Here is an 18,295-nt window from a genome sequence, read left to right as displayed (position 1 = left end):
TTGATGTCACTGGGACCACTTGTGCTTAAAATTAAGTACAAATTCTTCATTGAGTAGTGTCCCTGTGGGTACTCCACTCAGGTCTCGGTGCATCCTAATGCAGCTGATTGGAGATTTTTGGTGAGCAGTGCCCCTCACGCTGCACCTGCACACCCAGAGTCCCTGCCGTTTGTCAAGTCTGCACGTGGTGTGAGCCCTGTCAGTTGCTTTTCTACCATCCTCACTGAAGACAGAGTCAGAGCAGTGCTCTTCTTCCTGACAGGAAAAACAACATTTCTATAGTTAGACTTTTCCTCATAGGTTAGTCAGTTAATGGTAGTTTTCAACATTAGTTTAAAAAAAAAAGAGAGAGAAGTGCCTCCGCCGCAGCTTTTTTTCTTTAACGTGCTAGGTTCTCCCAGCTTTAAAAGATGCGATTCATGTGGAGACTCAGTGCCCATTTCTGATGGCCATTTCTCCTGAGTTAAACACCTGGGAGAGACTCATGCAGCGCATAAGTGCCCGCACTGTTAGAACATGACAGCCAGAGCCAGAAAAGACCGTGAAATGCAACCACCATGGGACAAACCTGAGGAGACACAGGGACATCAAACTCTGGTATAATCCTAGCCTTCACAACCTGGGGGTTACAGTGAATGAGAAGCTGGATATGAGTCAACAGTGTGCCCTTGTAGCCAAGAAGGCTAATGGAATATTAGGTTGCATTAGGAGGAGCATTGCCAGCAGATCCAGAGATGTCATTATTCCCCTTTATTCGGCTCTGATGAGGCCACATCTGGAGTATTCTGTCCAGTTCTGGGCCCCCCAGTACAAAAAGGATGTGGACACATTGGAGAGGGTCCAGTGGAGGGCAACCAAAATGATTAGGGGGCTGGAGCATATGACCTATGAGGAGAGGCTGAGGGAGTTGGGTCTGTTTACTCTGCAAAAGCGAAGAGTGAGGGGGGATTTGATAGCAGCCTTCAACTTCCTGAAGGGAGGTTCCAAAGAGAATGGAGAAAGGCTGTTCTCAGTAGTGACAGATGGCAGAACAAGGAGCAATGGTCTCAAGTTGTGGTGGGAGAGCTCCAGGTTGGATATTAGGAAAAACTATTTCACTAGGAGGGTAGTGAAGCACTGGAATGGATTACCTAGGGAAGTAGTGGAATCTCCATCCCTAGAGGTGTTTAAGTCTCGGCTTCACAAGGCCCTGGCTGGGTTGATTTAACTGGGATTGGTCCTGCCTAGACCAGGGGGCTGGACTTGATGGCCTTCTGAGGTCTCTTCCAGCTCTATGGTTCTATGATTCCATGAACCTCCTCAGGCAAGGAGTTCCACAGGTTGACTGTGTGCTGTGCGAAGAACTTCCTTTTATTTGTTTGCAAGCAGAACGATACAAGAAATACTCCCAATTTTTTTTGTAATCTATAAAAATTGTTAAAATAGTTGTTCTCTGAGGTGCGCAGAAGCATCTGCAGAATGTCTGAGTGGGATTTTTACGTGTATATAAAGATTTGGTTGGCGTGTGTGTGTGTGTGTGTGTGTGTGTGACACACAGCTGCCCAGCACATTGTCAGACGTTGCTTGTGTATATGCACGATACAAGCACGCCTTTTCCCGGGGGGGGGGGGGGAGGAATGGTGCAAGCCGGCATACTGCTATCTGAGCCGGGTTGTACATGGGATGAACCTGCTCCTGCTGGTCCCCATGCGTTGCCTCTTTAAGAGAGAGCGCGCGCGCGCGCGAGAGAGAGAGAGAGAGAGAGAGAGAGAGCAGTTGAGCGTCTGATTGGCTGGCGTCGCCAATATGGCTCTACCTATGGGGGGGGAGGGGAAGGAGAGAGTACCTGAGTTTCTGATTGGCTGGCTTTGCCGACAAGGCTCCTGTCTCTTTAAGGAGGGCGGGGCGAATGGAGCGGCGTTTTTTTTTTTTTTTTGGGTTGCTTCCGGCAACACAATTCTGTCCTGTTGGCCTCGGCTCCTTCCTCAACGCGCAGCTGCCCCTCCCCCACCGGCAGCCCCGTCCCGCCAGGTGAGAGCCCTGGGCTGGGCCCCCGCTGCTGTGTGCTGGGGGGGAGCTCGTGCCTTTTCCAGACCTTCTCTAGCCACCCAAGCGCGCGCGGGGGGAGGAGGGAGGGACCCCCCCGGGAGGAACCCCCCCGCTCCCTAGGAGGGACCCTCCCTGCCCCCCAGCCCTAGGAGGGACCCCCCCTCGCCCTCCCCACCCCCCAGCCCTAGGACGGACCCCCCCTGCCCCCCAGCCCTAGGAGGGACCCCCCAGCCCTGTGCCTCCCTCCCCCCGCCCCCAGAGATGTTCAGGGATCCTTGAAAGTAACTTACCGTTTCTCACAGGTGCTGGCCTATTGCAAGCCGGGTCCCTGCCAGCTCTTCAAATAGCTCCCTGCCGGCTTTGGGTGCAGCTCCCGCCGCTGCTGCGCACCAAGTCGCACCCGCTCCCTTTCACCTCAGATCCTTGACAAACCGCCCCCCCCCCCAAAAAAAAATCAAGGGAATGAACAATAGAATCTGACACGTTCCAAACAGGGCATTGCCTGTCAGTCTGGGCAGTGCTGGCTGCTGCTGCTCGTGGCTTTGGGCAAGTCTGAAAATGCAGGGACTCCTTAGAAAGGATAGAAACGGCCCCATTAGTGTCCCCCGCAACCTGTTGAATGGTTTCTATATGTTCTGCTTAATGATCTTCTTAAATACTCCAGAAACAAATTTCCCCCTGTAAAACTCCTGTGTGGTAGCTGATGTATAAGTGCCCACCATTGTTCCATTATTTTTTTGCACCCATGTGTGGATTATTATTTTTTTACGTACTAGGAAGGTTTAATTACGTTTAAGTAAACACATGTATCTGATAAAGTGGGTCTTTGCCCATGAAAGCTTATGCTCCTACACTTCAGTTAGTCTATAAGGTGCCACAGGATTCCTCGCCGCTTAAGTAAACATGTAACTGCTGAACATTTCAGCGGTTACGTGCAGGGTGAGGGAGGCTGCTTCTGCCTGCCCCCTGCTCACATGTGCTGCTGTCTGATACAGAGGCATCAGCATGGGTGAAGAGTGAGGGCAGGCAGCTCCCTGAGTGCCGGTGCGGATGATGACCCAACTTTTAAGCCAGCTGCCTGCCCGTATTGGGAGTCTGCATGTAACTGTGAGGGTCAACTGATGAGCCAAGACTCATCGGTTAACCCTGTACACAATTACACTTTCACATCCCTATTATGTACACCAAGGCATGTGCAGATGTGCACCACCAGTAGAAACACATGCTGGCGGTTGTGGGCACTCTGCTAATCAGCTGGTTGACACCTGAATCTCCCCTGGGTAGCTACCCCAATGGGCATCTTACAGGGAACACTGGTGCCTATCATGCACATGGAGTTTCACTCCAGAAAAAGTGCACATGGTACACTTTTTAATGAAGTAAAACTGACTTAACTGTGTAGGATCATTGTAGAGTAGGCTAGGATGAGAAATAAAGGCTATTATATTAATATTAATTACAATAAAAGGAAAAGAAAAATTTAACTAGCCAAAGTGGTATTAGGATAGAATGTTATGGATGAGCCTTTACTCTGTGATATGAGATCTTAATTACCACAAACATCAGAACTGTAGTTGTACATCTCATATGCTTGTGTATAATGATGTATTGAGAGAGAAACTGCATTTTTAAAATATTTTCTGATTTTTTTTTTCATTTTAGATGTTTTAACTTTTGATCTGCTGTTCAAGATATTTCAAAGTTCTGAATACTCATTCTAGAACCTAGTGAATGAATGGCGACTGTGGATGATTTAAAATTTCAAGGTAAATTGTCAAATTACACTTATTAATTGGGACAAAATGTTCATGTTAAAGAAAATAAATGACCGTAATTGAGCCTTTTTAAGTGGTTGTATCCTTTGCTTTGGTTCCCTGGGAATGTGAGTTTCAGTAACGCAAGCTTACACAAATAATGTCTTTAACTGTTTCAGTCTTGCATTAGGGATGTAAGCAACTAGTCGACTATCTGATAAGCATGAGCTTATCAGATAGTCAACTAGTGTCTCGACAAGTTGCTTCTCCCACCCCTTGCTACCTCTATTAGAAGCAGCCAGGGGTGGGGAGCAGGAGCCGGTGCTGGGAGGAGCCAGTTTAAAAGCTGATTCCTGGCTCCTGCCCAGTCCCAGATGCTGCACATCTGCTGCTTAAATGTATTAAGAGCCTGTTGGCTCTCAATACATTTAAAAAGCAGAAGCACAGTGGGGTTATGGTCTGGGAGCTAAACCCACTGCAGCTCCCCCGCTTATTGACTAGTTGATGGAATTTCCATCGACTACTTGATTAAACTAAATGTAACATCCCCGTCTTGCATATTTATATATGTGCATTTAAAGCACTTAAGTGACTAAATGTGATCTTTAACTTGACTGAAAGCACTGGTTATACTGCATATTTGAAGCTGAGGCTGAGCAGAATTGGCCCTGTGGGTGCAGAGGTGGGAACATTTTCTCATAGGATCAGACACTGAAATGGGCATGGTGTCCAACTTGTTTTTAAAAGTAAAATTATTTCTGAATTAGATATCCTCAATCCGTCAGACCGTAACTTTAAGGGCTAAGGCTGTCTAATCATAAATCTGTTCTGCATGGGTGGGTGCGTGCAGCAGTGCACAGCTCCATTTGACTGCTTGTGGATATAAAGGTCTGTCCAGTGAATCTGACTGAAGAATAGGGATCTAAGACTGTGATATTTAGTTAGCATATAGAAGGCAGACTAGATGGAGAGGAGGTACAGCGCTCCATTAACTGAAAGAACACTCAGCTTAATTAAGCCAGTTCAGGCTTTAGGAAGCAATTCACACTGCACTAGTAACATGGACTCTAAGGCCTTGTCTACACTACAGAGTTTTGTTGACAACAGTCATCTTTTAATGACAAAACCGCATAGGTGTACATGCTACAGTGCTCCTTCCACCCACTGGAATACCCGCTGGCTTTGCTAACAATCACCTCAACGAGAGATGTAGAGCTTCTTCAGCAATGTTACATTGACAAAGTGTCAGCATAGCCCGTCCCTGGTTATGTTACTGTTAATGGCTTCTAGGGGGTGTCTCTCAGTGCCCATCCTTACTGGTGTTGTCAGCAGTATGAACTCTCTTGCCCTGCCTCCAGGCACACAAGCATCAATCCCTCCCCTTTTAAAGCTTTTGGAACTTTTGAAATCCCACCGCCTGTTTACTGGCATGGACAGCTCACTTTGCATGTTCCTAGCTGACCATAGCGTCTCCATGCAGCAAATACTCTCCCACATCACATCAGAGTTGTTGGTCCATTGGGAGAGGAGCCTGTGTAGTGCCAGCTCTGCTCCAGCCATAGGAATTTTGCTATGGTTTCATTCCCGTGGTATATTGGATAAAGGCTACGAATAGGACATGGATTTGTGTCATGCAAAGATAAAGGAGCTGAGGCAGGAATATCAGCAGAGAGTCAAGCCATTGTTTAGATGCTGCACCAAAGACCTGATGCTTCTATGATGACCTGAGCTCCATCCCCAGTGGCAGCCCTACTGCACTACCAAGAGCCCTGTGCATACTTTGCGCTTGGGGAGCTGAAGACTAGACTGTGGACTTAACCCTAAGGACAAAGTGGTGGTTGAGGAATTTGAGTAGGAGTACAAGATGGGACAAGTGACAGGGTCCTCCTGTACCATGGTGAGCCAGGACCTCTTTTTGACTCAGGAGGGTTCGAGCCAGTGCCAGCACTATGTCGCTGGCACACATGATGCAGGAGAGGGGAATTGTGGTAAGTGATCATTTTTGAAGTGATGCTACTCAGTTATGAGGTACAGCCAGTGGGATTGACAGCTACTGTGGACACCAGGGCAAGGTGTGGGAGGGGCCTGGCTCTGCACCCCCAAAAGGGATGGGGCTTCAGCAGGGGCGGTCCTAGACTAGCTGCCAGCAACTGGCACCCTAGGTGAACCATGCAATCGGCGCCCGCCCGCCCCCCCCCCCCCAACCCCAAGGGCAGATATTGACTGAAGGTTTTGGTTCTGTGCTGGGGAGAGGGGGGCTGGGGATGGAGTTCTGTGTCTGGTGACCGAGGGGCTGGGGTTGGAGTTCGGTGGCTGGGGATGCAGTTCGGGGGCTGGGGGCCGAGGGGCTGGGGGCCTGGGGATGGAGTTCAGGGGCTGGGAAGAGGGATCAGGGTGTCAGTTGGGGGAGAGATTCCCCTGCACCCGCCTCCTTCCAAGATCCCACTCACCCAGAAAGAAGCTGGCATGCGCCTTTCTCGGGGTGACACCCCCCCGTGGGGAAGGGGAAACCCCTGCATTCCTCCGACCTCACCCCCGCGTTTCTCCTTCCCTGGGGCCTGCCCTCTGCAGCACGGGGGAAATCCCTCCCGCATGCTGCCTCTCCCAGGACTTACCCCCCTCCTGGCTGCAGGGAAGGCGTGGGAAATTGAAGGGGCATGGTTTGGAATTTGGCATCCCATGCAACTTGGCGCCCTAGGCGGCTGCCTAGTTTGCCTATAGGCACGGGCCGCCCCTGGGCCTCAGGTGGAAGAGGTAGGGCTGGGGCAGCCAGTCCTCAGCACTGCCCAGACCACGGTGCCACCCATCTCCCCCCAACCCCCCAGAGCCCCACGAATCAAAGGGGTTTGGGGCTCCAGCTGCCAATGCTGCTACTGTATCAGCAGCAGTGGCGAGAACCCCAAGTCCCTTAGAATCACTGAGCCCCAGGGCAATTTTGTCCTGTTCCTCCTCCTCCTCTCCATTGGCAGGCCTGGTTACAGCTATCCTTTGTTTTGTTATATGCTAGAAGTGGGGAAAGGAATAGAAATGTACACAACTAGCTGTGTCTGTGCGTAGTTCACTTTCCCCAGTGCAACTATGCAGTGGGCAAAACACAGTGCTAATGCACACCAAGTTTTTATAAGAATCCTCCAGAGAGCTCTCAGGGAAACTTTCTTAGAGGTACTTGTTGATTCTCTGCTGAAAGTTCCTTGGCAGAGCTGCTTTAATCCTTCTCCCATTGTAGGAAACTTTCCTTCACCAATCAGGAATCTTTTGTGCAGGGACCAAAGTGGTACACTGGCAGACAGCATAGGGACCTGGTCTGAAGCCTCATGCATGCAGGAGATGCATCCTTGCTTGCCCTCTGATGCTGATATCTCTCTCCTATGACCCTGCATGTAGAAAATGGTGGCAGAATTTACAATTTTGTCCCTATTAATTTGCAGCATTCCTCTTAAAAACACACCTAGACCCTTTTCCCCCATCTTCAGCACCCTTCCCCCTTCCTCCCAGGCAGATGTTTGCAGAGATGTGTGAAACATTCATATTTTACTATCATGATTTGATGGGGTGGGTTCACTAAAAATCCTGTTCCGGCTGATTTTCTTGTGCTTCTGCAGACGTGGTCTTCAGGGGTACCGCATATACTCCCACGGAGCACCTCCACCAGATAAGGAAGCTACAGGGAGGAGCAAGGATGACATGTTTTGAGAGGGGACTCCAATCCTCAGTCACTGAAAAACAAGAACACAGAGCATGGAGAGAGACTGCAAATGAAAATTGTAAGATAAGCAGGACAGGAAGAAGAGCCATGAGCAAATTTTAATGGCCCAGAAGCAGATGAGTGATGGAGGATCAAATGCAGATGATGAATTCCCTAATAGCATTGCAGGAGCTGGAGAAAAATTGGCATAAAATGCAAACAGATGTCCATGGAATGATGGGATAGAAAAAACTGCATCATGAGATGTTGAGCCCACACCCACAATGCATTGTGATGCACTCTAGCTCTACCCACGTCCTACCTGTAGAAGGTGGCAAGTAGCACAATGAAAGAGCTGCTCACAGAACAATGCTTTCTTAATGCCAGAACAGCAAATGGAAATGTGCTCCACTAACAAAATGAGTACTGTGTGAACATGCACATGTGATGTAATTATAGCAGTTTTGGATTGTTGGCGTAACTTGTGTTGACAAAACTCTGTAGCGATTGATGATGTATCCGTCTTAAAAAGAAGCTTTTTGAGTAATGAATGCCAACTATTATTTTTTTAAACCTGAAAATCATCAGTTGCAATGTGTTTATTTTCAGAATTTGATGATGCAGCTAATTTGCTGGCAGGAAAACCAGATGCCACTACAATAAGTATTGATGAGGCTAGTGAAAATGCCAAGAATCAGTATGGCCTTCTGCAAGACTCTGGGAGAGAGGAGGATGATGAGTTATTGGGAACAGACTCAGACAAAACTGAGGTAACAATTGCACATTTATAATGCCTCCATCAACATGATGTATCTAAATATCCATTACAACACTTTTATCAGTAAGAAGGTGTGATGGGATGGGATGGGTCTGGGCACGTCTGAGGGCATCCGCTCAGGGCGAATCGCTCAAACTCGGGGCTCCTTAGAGCCCCAGACTGGAGACCTTCCTAAATAGGCCACAAACCAGTCACACTGAGTGCTTCAGCTGCCAATCTGACCAGCCATGAGCAAAATCCCTCCCACACCCCAGCTCTTCCTATGCCCCAATCAGCCCCAGGCCTAACACACAGGTGAGGGGTTTTAGAACCCAATCTCACCTACCCCGAATGGGTTCTTCCAGTCTCAAGAAACCAGACACAGTTCCCAGGTCAATTTACACTCTGGAACTTATCCACAAGATCACATTGAGCCAATCCTTTAGAACAGTGGTCCCCAACCTTTTCAGGTTGGCGGGCGCCAGCGGCCCCCCCCATAGCCACGCGCCCAGGGCCGAGGCCCCCCCCGTAGCCACGGGGCCGGGGCTGGGGCTGGGGCTGGGGCCCCCCCCCATAGCCACGCGCCCGGGGCCGGCGCCCCCCAGCAAGCGCCGCGTGCCCGGGGCTGGCGCGCCCCCCCCCCCCCCCCCCCCCCCCGTAAGCACCACGGGGCCCAGGCCGGGGCCAGCAAGGGCACGCGTGGTGCCCCCGGGGGCGGGGCCAAGGCCGGCGCCGGAGCCAGCAAGGGCACGCGCGGTGCCCCCGGGGGCGGGGCCAAGGCCGGAGCCGGAGCCGGCAAGGGCACGCGCGGCGCCCCCGGGACCGGGACCGGCCATGCGCCCGGGGCTGGCACCTGCCAGCCCAGATTGCGCCGCGGGCGCATGTAAAGAGCCCGGCGGGCGCCATGGCGCCCGCGGGCACCGGGTTGGGGACCACGGCTTTAGAATATAAAATCTAAAAGTTTATTATTAAAAGAGAGAAAAGCATGAGAGTAAGATTGTTAAAGGATAATACATTACATGGATCGAATCACCCAGTTCTCGATGCAGGCTCTTAGCAGAGATGTTATAAACGACTATCTTAAAAGTCTCTGGTGTACATCCTATGTCAGGATGGGTCCACGGTTCTTTCTGGTTCATTGTTCCCTGCAAGGCTGCATCTGGGATCAAGAGCTAAACTGAAGACCACCTGGAGGATGCCACATTGCACTTATATATCCATTCGTGGTCTCTTCCAAGCTGTAGCAGGTCACTTGGTCAGGGATCTATCCTTGTTTCACATGTTTGCAGCCATTATGCCCTGGCTGGTTTGCAGGTAGCCAGACACATTCGTTCAGGTGTGTCTCTGGCACTTAGAGATCTATTGTCCATGAAGCCCCACTAATTAGCATGGCCATTGAACGAACATTCCTGGCACATAGCTCTGCCTCAGACAGAGCATTTTCCAGCATCAGCACAGAGTATGTATTTATAACTCCACATACAGATATTATACAGGTACATGAGTAGCACATACAGAATCAGTAGAACAAAAGCTTTCATTCAATGTCTCACATGACCCCCCCTTTGTACAGACTTTTGGAGCAAACTCTCCCCCCTACCCCACATGGGGCGACAGTGATCCTTAGCATCCAATAATGTGATAGGAGGAAACTTCCATGCTGGCCCTGCCAGTACTGATGGAAGTGCATATTTTAATTCCCATTTAAACCTATTTATAATAGGGGTACACATTGGGTACATCAGCTTATCTATATATTTGCCTAGTATTACAACAGGCTTCATACGAACACTAGCAAATCAGTACAAAATAAAATTTCATACAATGTGTTGTTTATACTATACACTGAAAAATAAATATAATAGCATTTTGAATATAAATGTATCTTATAATTACATGGTAAAAAGAGAAAGTAAGCAATTTTTCCTTAATACTGTGCAGTGATGCTTTTCTTTTTATTTCTGATTTTGTAAGTGGGTAGCGCTTTTTTTTTTAATGAGGTAAAACGTGAAGGTATGCAAGGGAAATCAAACTCCTGAAGGAGGTACAGTAGTCTGGAAAGGTTGAAAGCCACTGTATTATAAGAAGCTGAGATGTTGACTTCAAGTGAGTTGATAGCAATACAGTATTGGGAGTGAGTGGCGGTATTAACACTTGTAAAGCTAGTTGAACAAGACACTAATGAATTAATGGAAGTTATGTTATTTGTAAACCTCCTGACCAAAAAAGGTAGTAGGAATCATAATAAATTTTCGTATCTAGAATATGCATCCCCAATGGAAAATATCTTCTGCCATTAACAAACACCAGAGAAAGCATGAAATAATTCTTTTACTTCCAGCTATTCTAACGATTATGTAAATATTACTAGGCTTTAAAGTAAATTGGTTGATTGTAATAATTGCTATTGAATTATCTTTCCAATCTTAAAGTTACTTGCAGGACAGAAGAAAAGTGCCCCCTTCTGGACATTTGAATACTACCAGACTTTCTTTGATGTGGATACATACCAGGTTTGTATTAGTTTTTAATATTAATATCTTACTTCATACAAAGGGAATTATACTGATTTAATAGTTTTAATGGTGGACTAATATTTATAGATTTATAATTATTTCATAGTGCATTTTGTTTTCAATAACATTTATATTTTTCCTAGGTCCTAGACAGAATAAAAGGCTCAGTTTTCCCAATACCAGGGAGAAACTTTGTAAGACTATATATCCGCAGTAATCCAGATCTTTATGGTGTGTACCAATTGTAACATTAATATTTTTTAATAGCTAAATTCTTGAAGTTTGTTCTCTTGTTCAAAATTAATACATGGGTGGAGGTGTAATAGATAGATCTTGTTTAAATTGATTTGTTTCCATTTAAGGTCCCTTTTGGATATGTGCAACATTAGTCTTTGCCATTGCTATTAGTGGTAATCTTTCGAATTTCTTCATCCATCTGGGTAAATCTTCATACCAGTATGTGCCTGAGTTCAGAAAAGGTGTGTAAGTAGTTCTCATTTTCCTTTTTCCTTGTCTCATAACTTTTTTAACCAATAAAACTGTATGTAAAAGTCCAAGCTTTGCTTTATCATAATGTTTTGATAACTGTCTCTTTCCACTTCGGGAGATGCAAAAATAATCCATTCAAGTTGCAGGTACAGTAAACTTCCGATAATCCAGCACCGTTAGGACCCAGGGGATGCCGGATTATCAAATATGCCAGACTATCAGAAGGGGGGGCTATGAGGGGTCTAGGGTGGGGTGTGGGGGATGCCATCCCAGACCCCTCATGGCCCCCCCTTCTGATAGTCCGGCTCTGCCCCAGGCGTCCCCGATTCAGCCGCTGCTGGTCAGTTTCAGCAGCGGCTGAATTGGGGACACCTGCAGCAGAGCAACTGGGGTGCTGCCCCTAGCGGCTGCGGGACGAACCTAGCAGCACCCCAGCTGCTCTTGGGGATGCCTGGGACAGAGCAGCTGGGGTGCTGCCGGGTTGGTCCCGCAGCCCCTAGGGGCAACGCTACAGGACCAACCCGGCAGCACACCAGCTGCTCTGCCCCCAGCTTCCCCTATTCAGCTGTTGGTCAGTTTCAGCAGCAGCTGAATCAGGGAAACCGGGCGCAGAGCAGCTCCAATTGTCCGGCTGCCCCAGCACTTTCGGGTTCCTCATGGTGCCGGGCCATCAGGAGTGCTGGAGCATTGGATGCCGGGCCAATGGAGTTTTACTGTATATAGATATCTCTCGGGAGACCATATTCATATAAGCAGTTACACAGAATTTCAGCAGATCATACAGTGATAATCACTTAGTCCGCTTACCTAAGGATTTGAAGTTCCTACTTCATGATGGGATACAAAACCAGTAAAGGAAGCTTAATTAGCATTTATTGCTCTATTGAATCTAAAGAGTGGGAAAGTAATTGCCTTCCCCTTGGCTCTAATTTATATTATGGAAGAGAATGCAATATCCATGAAGGAATATTTATTGGAAATGTATGACCTATTTAAAGGAGCACTGTTAATTTATAATAAATTAGTTAAAAGTAGTATCAGAAACTAATCTTTTGAGTTCCCCCTACCAGTTTTGTGGTCCTTAGTCAAGTTTTTGTATTTTAAGTGAGTTTTTCTTTCCATTCTTCCCCATGCAAATGACAGATTGAGTACCCACAGAAAATACTGAAATTGATTTCATTTTTATATAATCAAAGTAAAAACCACTGAAAGCAGAAAAATAACTTTCTTCCTATAATCTTAAGTATTAGTGGTAGGCTTAAAAAGGACATAAATGCAAAAGTTGCCATTATTCCATAAAGTAACTGTGGTTGTCCCTACTATTTTTTTGTTACGTTAGCTCTTCAGTTTTAAGAAAAAGATTAAATTAGAGATGGGGGTTTAGTAATACTAAACCTCTTTCCCGTCTCTTTACAGTGTCCATAGCTGCAACAGCCATCTACGCTTATGCTTGGCTGGTTCCTCTGGCTCTCTGGGGATTCCTTATGTGGAGAAATAGCAAAGTTATGAACATAGTCTCCTACTCGTTTCTTGAGATAGTGTGCGTCTACGGCTACTCACTCTTCATTTATATTCCAACAGCAGTAAGTATGGCCTACAGATGTATTATGAAACTTCTAAAGAGTTTTTATTAAATATGGTTGTCTGATTGAGAAACCTGCATGGTTGCATTGGCTGGTATTTGTTTTTACCTTCCAAATGAAAAGGTTAACTGGAAAGTACATGACATTCATATGTATGTCCTCTTAACTAAAGAGCCATGAGTACCCTAACTTGTTAAACTATATGACAGACTTTATTGCATATTTATACCGTTTATTTCTGTTAGTTGGAATATTAAACCTGCTCATCTGGGTGATTTTTTTTTTCTCTAGTGGATGCAGACTACAGGACAGTTGGTCTCCTGAAAAAATGTCACTAGTTCAACAGATTTTACCACTTAAAGTAGAATTCTTCATTTTAGAGAATATCTCAGGGACTGGTAAATTCTTTCAAACCAGGGAAACTCTTTTAAAAGTGCTCTCGTTGTAAGCTTTATTTAGTACAATTATTTCTTTGGTTCCAGCTAGTAAACCGTGTTGTTGATGCAGCTAATGGAGAGTCTCCTCTTAGCTCAGGTGATAGAAACCGTTTTATGTTTTGGTGCCAAATGAAGCGTGAATAGTGTGTGCTAAGAGTCCTGAGGAAAGGATGTGATATATAGAGCAGCAGTGCCAGAAACAGTGAATTAAATACATGTATCTTGATATTTAATAAGGCCTTTTCTCTCTCTCTTTTTTAAAACAGATTTTGTGGATTATTCCACAAAAAATTGTACGCTGGATCTTGCTAATGTTCGCTCTCTGCCTTTCGGGCTCTGTTTTAGTAATGACATTTTGGCCTGCTGTTAGAGATGATAACCGTAGGATTGCACTGGCTACTGTGGTGACCGTTGTGTTTCTTCATGCCCTGCTTGCTATTGGTTGTTTGGTATGTTAATGTTTTTTTAAATATCTTTTTTTTTCTTTAAATCAATCCTGTACAGTAGCAGCATTGTATTAACATTAAGGGGGTTTGTAGAGCTTTTTGTTTAAGCAGATCTCTTGATAATTGCAAAAGATAAATATAAGGAAACTGTCTTGAAGAAATCTCAATACATATGATAGGCATGAATATTCAAACACAGCACAAAGATTTATGTAGCCCTCTCTCCTAGAGTTCCTACAATAAAAAGTAGCAATGACGGTTTATATATATATATATATATATATATAAATATATATATATATATATATATAAAAGCAAGCATAAATTGTTCCTAGATAGCAGTCTTAAGTATACCTTGCATTTATGACAGCAACATTTTAAATCATTAACCTATATCATATGCAATTAACATCTTATCCAGGTAAGCTAAAGATTCATTTAAAAAAGATGAATGTATGTTCAGTGTATACTATTTTGAACATTCTTTGTGAGTTCTGATTATGGGTAAGATACAAATCTGCTATAAACTAGCTCCAGTAGAAGAAGAGGAAAATCTAGTGCAAAGTGTAATGTAGAGAACATAATCTATTTTTTGGGCTCTCTTAGCCCACTTTTATACAAAAGCTAGAGAGGCATCATCCAAGTCTCATGTTTAATAGCTACATTCTTTGCACTACAGGTTTGAACCCAAGAAAGTCTGTTAAACCCGTTGTTCTCTATTTATTTTGGAAGGCCAATGCAAATTATACTGCATGGAGTTCATAATCCTGGCTCCGATGAAGTCAATAGGAGTTCTGCCATCGACTTCAGAGGGGCCAGGATTTCACCAGCAGTATCCAGTGGAAGTTCAGCAGGGTCTCTGTATTGTGGGTATTTTTGTTTTCTTCTCCAACTGTAAAGTAATAATTTAATAAATTGACATACAACTTGTTCCATTCTAAAGAATATCTTAATCCTAGTTTTTAAGTGTGATTCTGTACCTTTTTATTAAGCGTCATCTACAGAAACCCTTTGAATTAACAACTTTGTGACTTTTCAAAGAGCAAAAATTTGCCTAAATGCTAAAACTGTATCCTCAATAATTATAACTTGTGAAAAGGAACATGTCAAGGCATGGAGAGAAGTGGCCTTGTTTCTAACTCATTCTTACTCCCGTCTAATAATGTAGGCATACTTTTTTGATGCTCCTGACCTTGATGTTCTTACACCTACTGTAGCTGCTCAAAATGGAACAATAACAACAAAGACTCAGTAAATAAGGTAAGAATTACAGCTGTCAAGAGATTACAAATTTTAATTAAAATTAATCTTGATTAATTGCATGATTAATCAGAGTTAACAATAGAATACAAAAAATGAAAAATATGTAACTAAATGTATTTTCAGACATTGATTTTGATTAAAATACAGAACAGAGTACAGTGCTCACTTCATATTTTATTACAAATGTTTGTACTGTAAAAATAAAAAATAGTATTTTTCAGTTCACCTCCATACACGTACTGTAGTGCAATCTCTTTATGATGAAAGTTGAACTTACAAATATAGATTTATTTTTTGTTACATAACTGCACTCAAAAGCAAAACAATGTGAAACTTGAGAACTTACAAGTCCACTGTACTATTTTTGTTCAACCAGTCACTCAAACACGTTTATGTTTGCAGGTAATAATGCTGCCCACATCTTGTTTACAATGTCACCTGAAAGTGAGAACATGTGTTTGCATGGCACAAGATATTTATATACCAGATGTGCTAAAGATTTTCATGTCCCTTCATGTCTCAGCCACCTTTCCAGAGGACATGCGTACATGCTGATGGTGACTTCGGCTGGATAACTGTCTAAAGTAGTGTGGACCAACATATGTTCACTTTCATCATCTGAATCATATGCCACCAGCAGAAGGTTGACTTTTCTTTTTTGGTGGTTTGGGTTCTGTTTCCACATCAGTGTGTTGCTCTTTTAAGACTTATGAAAGCATTCTCCAGGCCTCCTGCCTTTCAGATTTTGGAAGGCACTTCAGATTCTTAAACTTTGGCATCTTCCTTGTGTTTAGTCAAATTGGCAGTGAAAGTATTTTTAAACCAAACGTGCTGGGTCATCATCCAAGACAGCTGTAACATGAAATATATGGCAGAATGCAGGTAAAACAGAGCCAGAGACATACTATTGTTCCCCAAGGAGTTCAGTCAAATGTAATTAAAAAAAAAAAATTAAACAAGCATCAGCGTGGAAGCATGTCATCTCGAATGGTGGCTGAAGCATGAAAAGGAATACAAATGTTTAGCATATCTGACACGTATATAGCTTGCAATGCTGGCTACAAAAATTCATGTTAAAGTTTTGTTTTCGCTTTCAAGTGATGTTGTAAATAAGAAGCCAGCAGCATTATCTCCCGTAAACATAAACAAACTTGTTTGTCTTAGCAATTGGCTGAACAAGAAGTAGGACTGAGTGGACTTGTAGGCTCTATAATTTTGCATTGTTTTTGAGGGTAGTTATGTATCAAAAATTCTACATATGTAATTTGCACTTTTACAATAAAGAGATTGAGTTATGGTACTTTAATGAGGTGAATTGAAATACTATTTCTATTTATCATTTTTACAGTGCAAATATTCATCATAATATAAAGAGAATGCTGAACACTTAATATTCGGTGTTGTAATTGAAATCAATATATTTGAAAATGTAGAAAAACATTCACAATATTACATAAATAGAATACCAATTGAAATTTAACAGTGTGATTAAAACTGTGATTAATCGTGATTAACTCAAAAAATTCATCATGTGAGTTAACTGCAATTGATCAACAGTCGTAGTAAGAATTGATTTTTTCAGTCACCTTTTCAAGAAATCTTGCCAGTATTAGGAACACAAATCTTGCCAGTATTAGGAACACAAATGTCTGGAGCCATATTTGCTGAACTTGAGTTACTACAAGTAAGTTGGAAAGAGTCTATGTATCTTGTTAGAAATCTAAGTGTGCAACTCAGCATTCAATAATTTTCCTTCTTAATGTGTATTATGGCTATTAAAAGCATCCAAGGAAGAGTTCTTTTACCTTTTTGTGATGTTTACCCTCAGTAAATGAATACTACCAAAATATTACAAAATAAATCGATGTAATAAATATGTCTTTGGTAAGACTTTTTCCACCACTTAAAACTGTATTTGCTGAGGAGACAGAGGTAACTAAAAGTAAATACATACTGTACACACCAAAATCTTTATTTATATATATAGGGTTAATAAATCATCCCTGTGTTTCATTAACATTCAAGTCAGAAGATAGATTTAGACAGTTCTCTAACTTTTACATGATAGTTTTCAAAGCATCAGCTCCTGTATAGAAGGTCTAGATATTCTGGATGCTCTTTGAACATATTTCTCTCAGTATCTAAGAGAGCAATATGGACTGAATTCCACATGTGGGATGGTGTGAATTCTTGTTTCTTGATAGCCAGGGATACTAGCAAGCAAAACTACATTTGGATTCAGAATATGGGTAGAAGGCATGGGAGCTGGTCCAGGAAATGTTAAAGACCAAGTGCAGATAGGTGGGTGTGAAGCAAATAAGTACAGTATTATTATTACTTATTGGATCACCACTTGTTCTTAGACTTTTCTCATTGGCCTTTGCTGAGATTAACTGGCTGCAGGCACAACCTACCTTACCACGATTATGGATAATGAATAAACTGAAGATTTTTACATTCCTCCAAAAGGCAGTTTTCTCCTAAGTGATGAATAGAATGATACAGTAGAACTCTTTTTAGATGCAGATGCACATATACTCTTTAATCTTTTACCTGTTAAGCATTTTCATATTGATAGGTGCTACTTCTGTTTTTCAGATTTAAATGCCTGTATTCCCCATCTGTACAATAATTTTATTTTAGATATTTTTTCACTGAAGAAAATGGATATTTCAAAAATGGAAAAAAGAAGGAACAGCCTATGCAGTTACATGACTTATGGACAACTACATGCTCATCAGAACACTAGTTAAATGTGTATTACTGCTGATCTTATTTCTTATACAGGGGTTTTTTCTTTCTGTTCTTAATTTCTGCATACCTTGCACTCATTGCAGTGTATGTCTCAGAATAAAATGCTCCAGAGGGTGCTTTTGAATTTTAATTCTTTCAGAGGTGAGTGATGTTTGTTAATGCTCGGTTTTTTTTTTTCCTTTTTCCTCCTAAAAAGCTTGTACAGTTTCACTTCTGTCAGTCTGTTGGGATACATGCAGTGCTCTTTTTGTGACGGTACTGCCCGGAACGGCATACCGTCACCTATTTTCCCAGCCCAGAGAAAGGAAATGGGAATTCCCCCGCATGTACTGGCACCTGTTTTCCTCGGGCTGCTTGGTTCCCAATGGAAGCCTGCTGGGGACGTAGGGCGTGTTTTTTGTTTTTTCTTCTGCTCCCAGCGTGGCACTGTGGTCCCCAGCGCAGGTTGTTGTTTTTTTTGCACAGCAGGTTTGCCCCAGAGTACTGGCACCTTTTTTTCTTACAAAAAAAGCACTGGATACACACATTTTAGATTGGTCTTGTCAGACAAAAATAACTACAAAGCAAGATGGAGGAGAGAATT

At 43.6% G+C, this 18,295-nt stretch overlaps 1 protein-coding gene across 3 annotated transcripts; it reads left to right on the top strand.

Annotated features, from left to right (window-relative positions):
• The first annotated feature begins 1,883 nt into the window (after window positions 1-1,883).
• Window positions 1,884-17,842, top strand: YIPF1 (Yip1 domain family member 1). Of its 3 annotated transcripts, none has more exons than XM_075936019.2 (10): window positions 1,884-2,010; window positions 3,691-3,794; window positions 8,077-8,237; window positions 10,657-10,737; window positions 10,884-10,971; window positions 11,103-11,219; window positions 12,646-12,812; window positions 13,516-13,698; window positions 14,864-14,955; window positions 17,602-17,842. In XM_075936019.2, the coding sequence occupies exons 2-9, from the start codon at window positions 3,764-3,766 to the stop codon at window positions 14,948-14,950; spliced, it is 915 nt and encodes a 304-aa protein (XP_075792134.1). In that variant the 5' UTR covers window positions 1,884-2,010; window positions 3,691-3,763; the 3' UTR covers window positions 14,951-14,955; window positions 17,602-17,842. The 3 variants fall into 3 exon arrangements, with proteins under 3 accessions (XP_075792134.1, XP_075792133.1, XP_075792135.1); XM_075936018.2 differs by having other exon boundaries at window positions 17,557-17,842; XM_075936020.2 differs by lacking the exon at window positions 17,602-17,842 and adding an exon at window positions 15,361-17,544.
• The last annotated feature ends 453 nt before the right edge of the window (window positions 17,843-18,295 follow it).

This window comes from Pelodiscus sinensis, chromosome 9 (genome assembly GCF_052426305.1).
Source record: "Pelodiscus sinensis isolate ZL-2025 chromosome 9, ASM5242630v1, whole genome shotgun sequence".
NCBI classification, from domain to species: Eukaryota; Metazoa; Chordata; order Testudines; family Trionychidae; genus Pelodiscus; species Pelodiscus sinensis.
The sequence above is the reverse complement of the archived record's forward strand: the minus strand, read 5'-3'. Positions and strand labels throughout refer to the sequence as shown.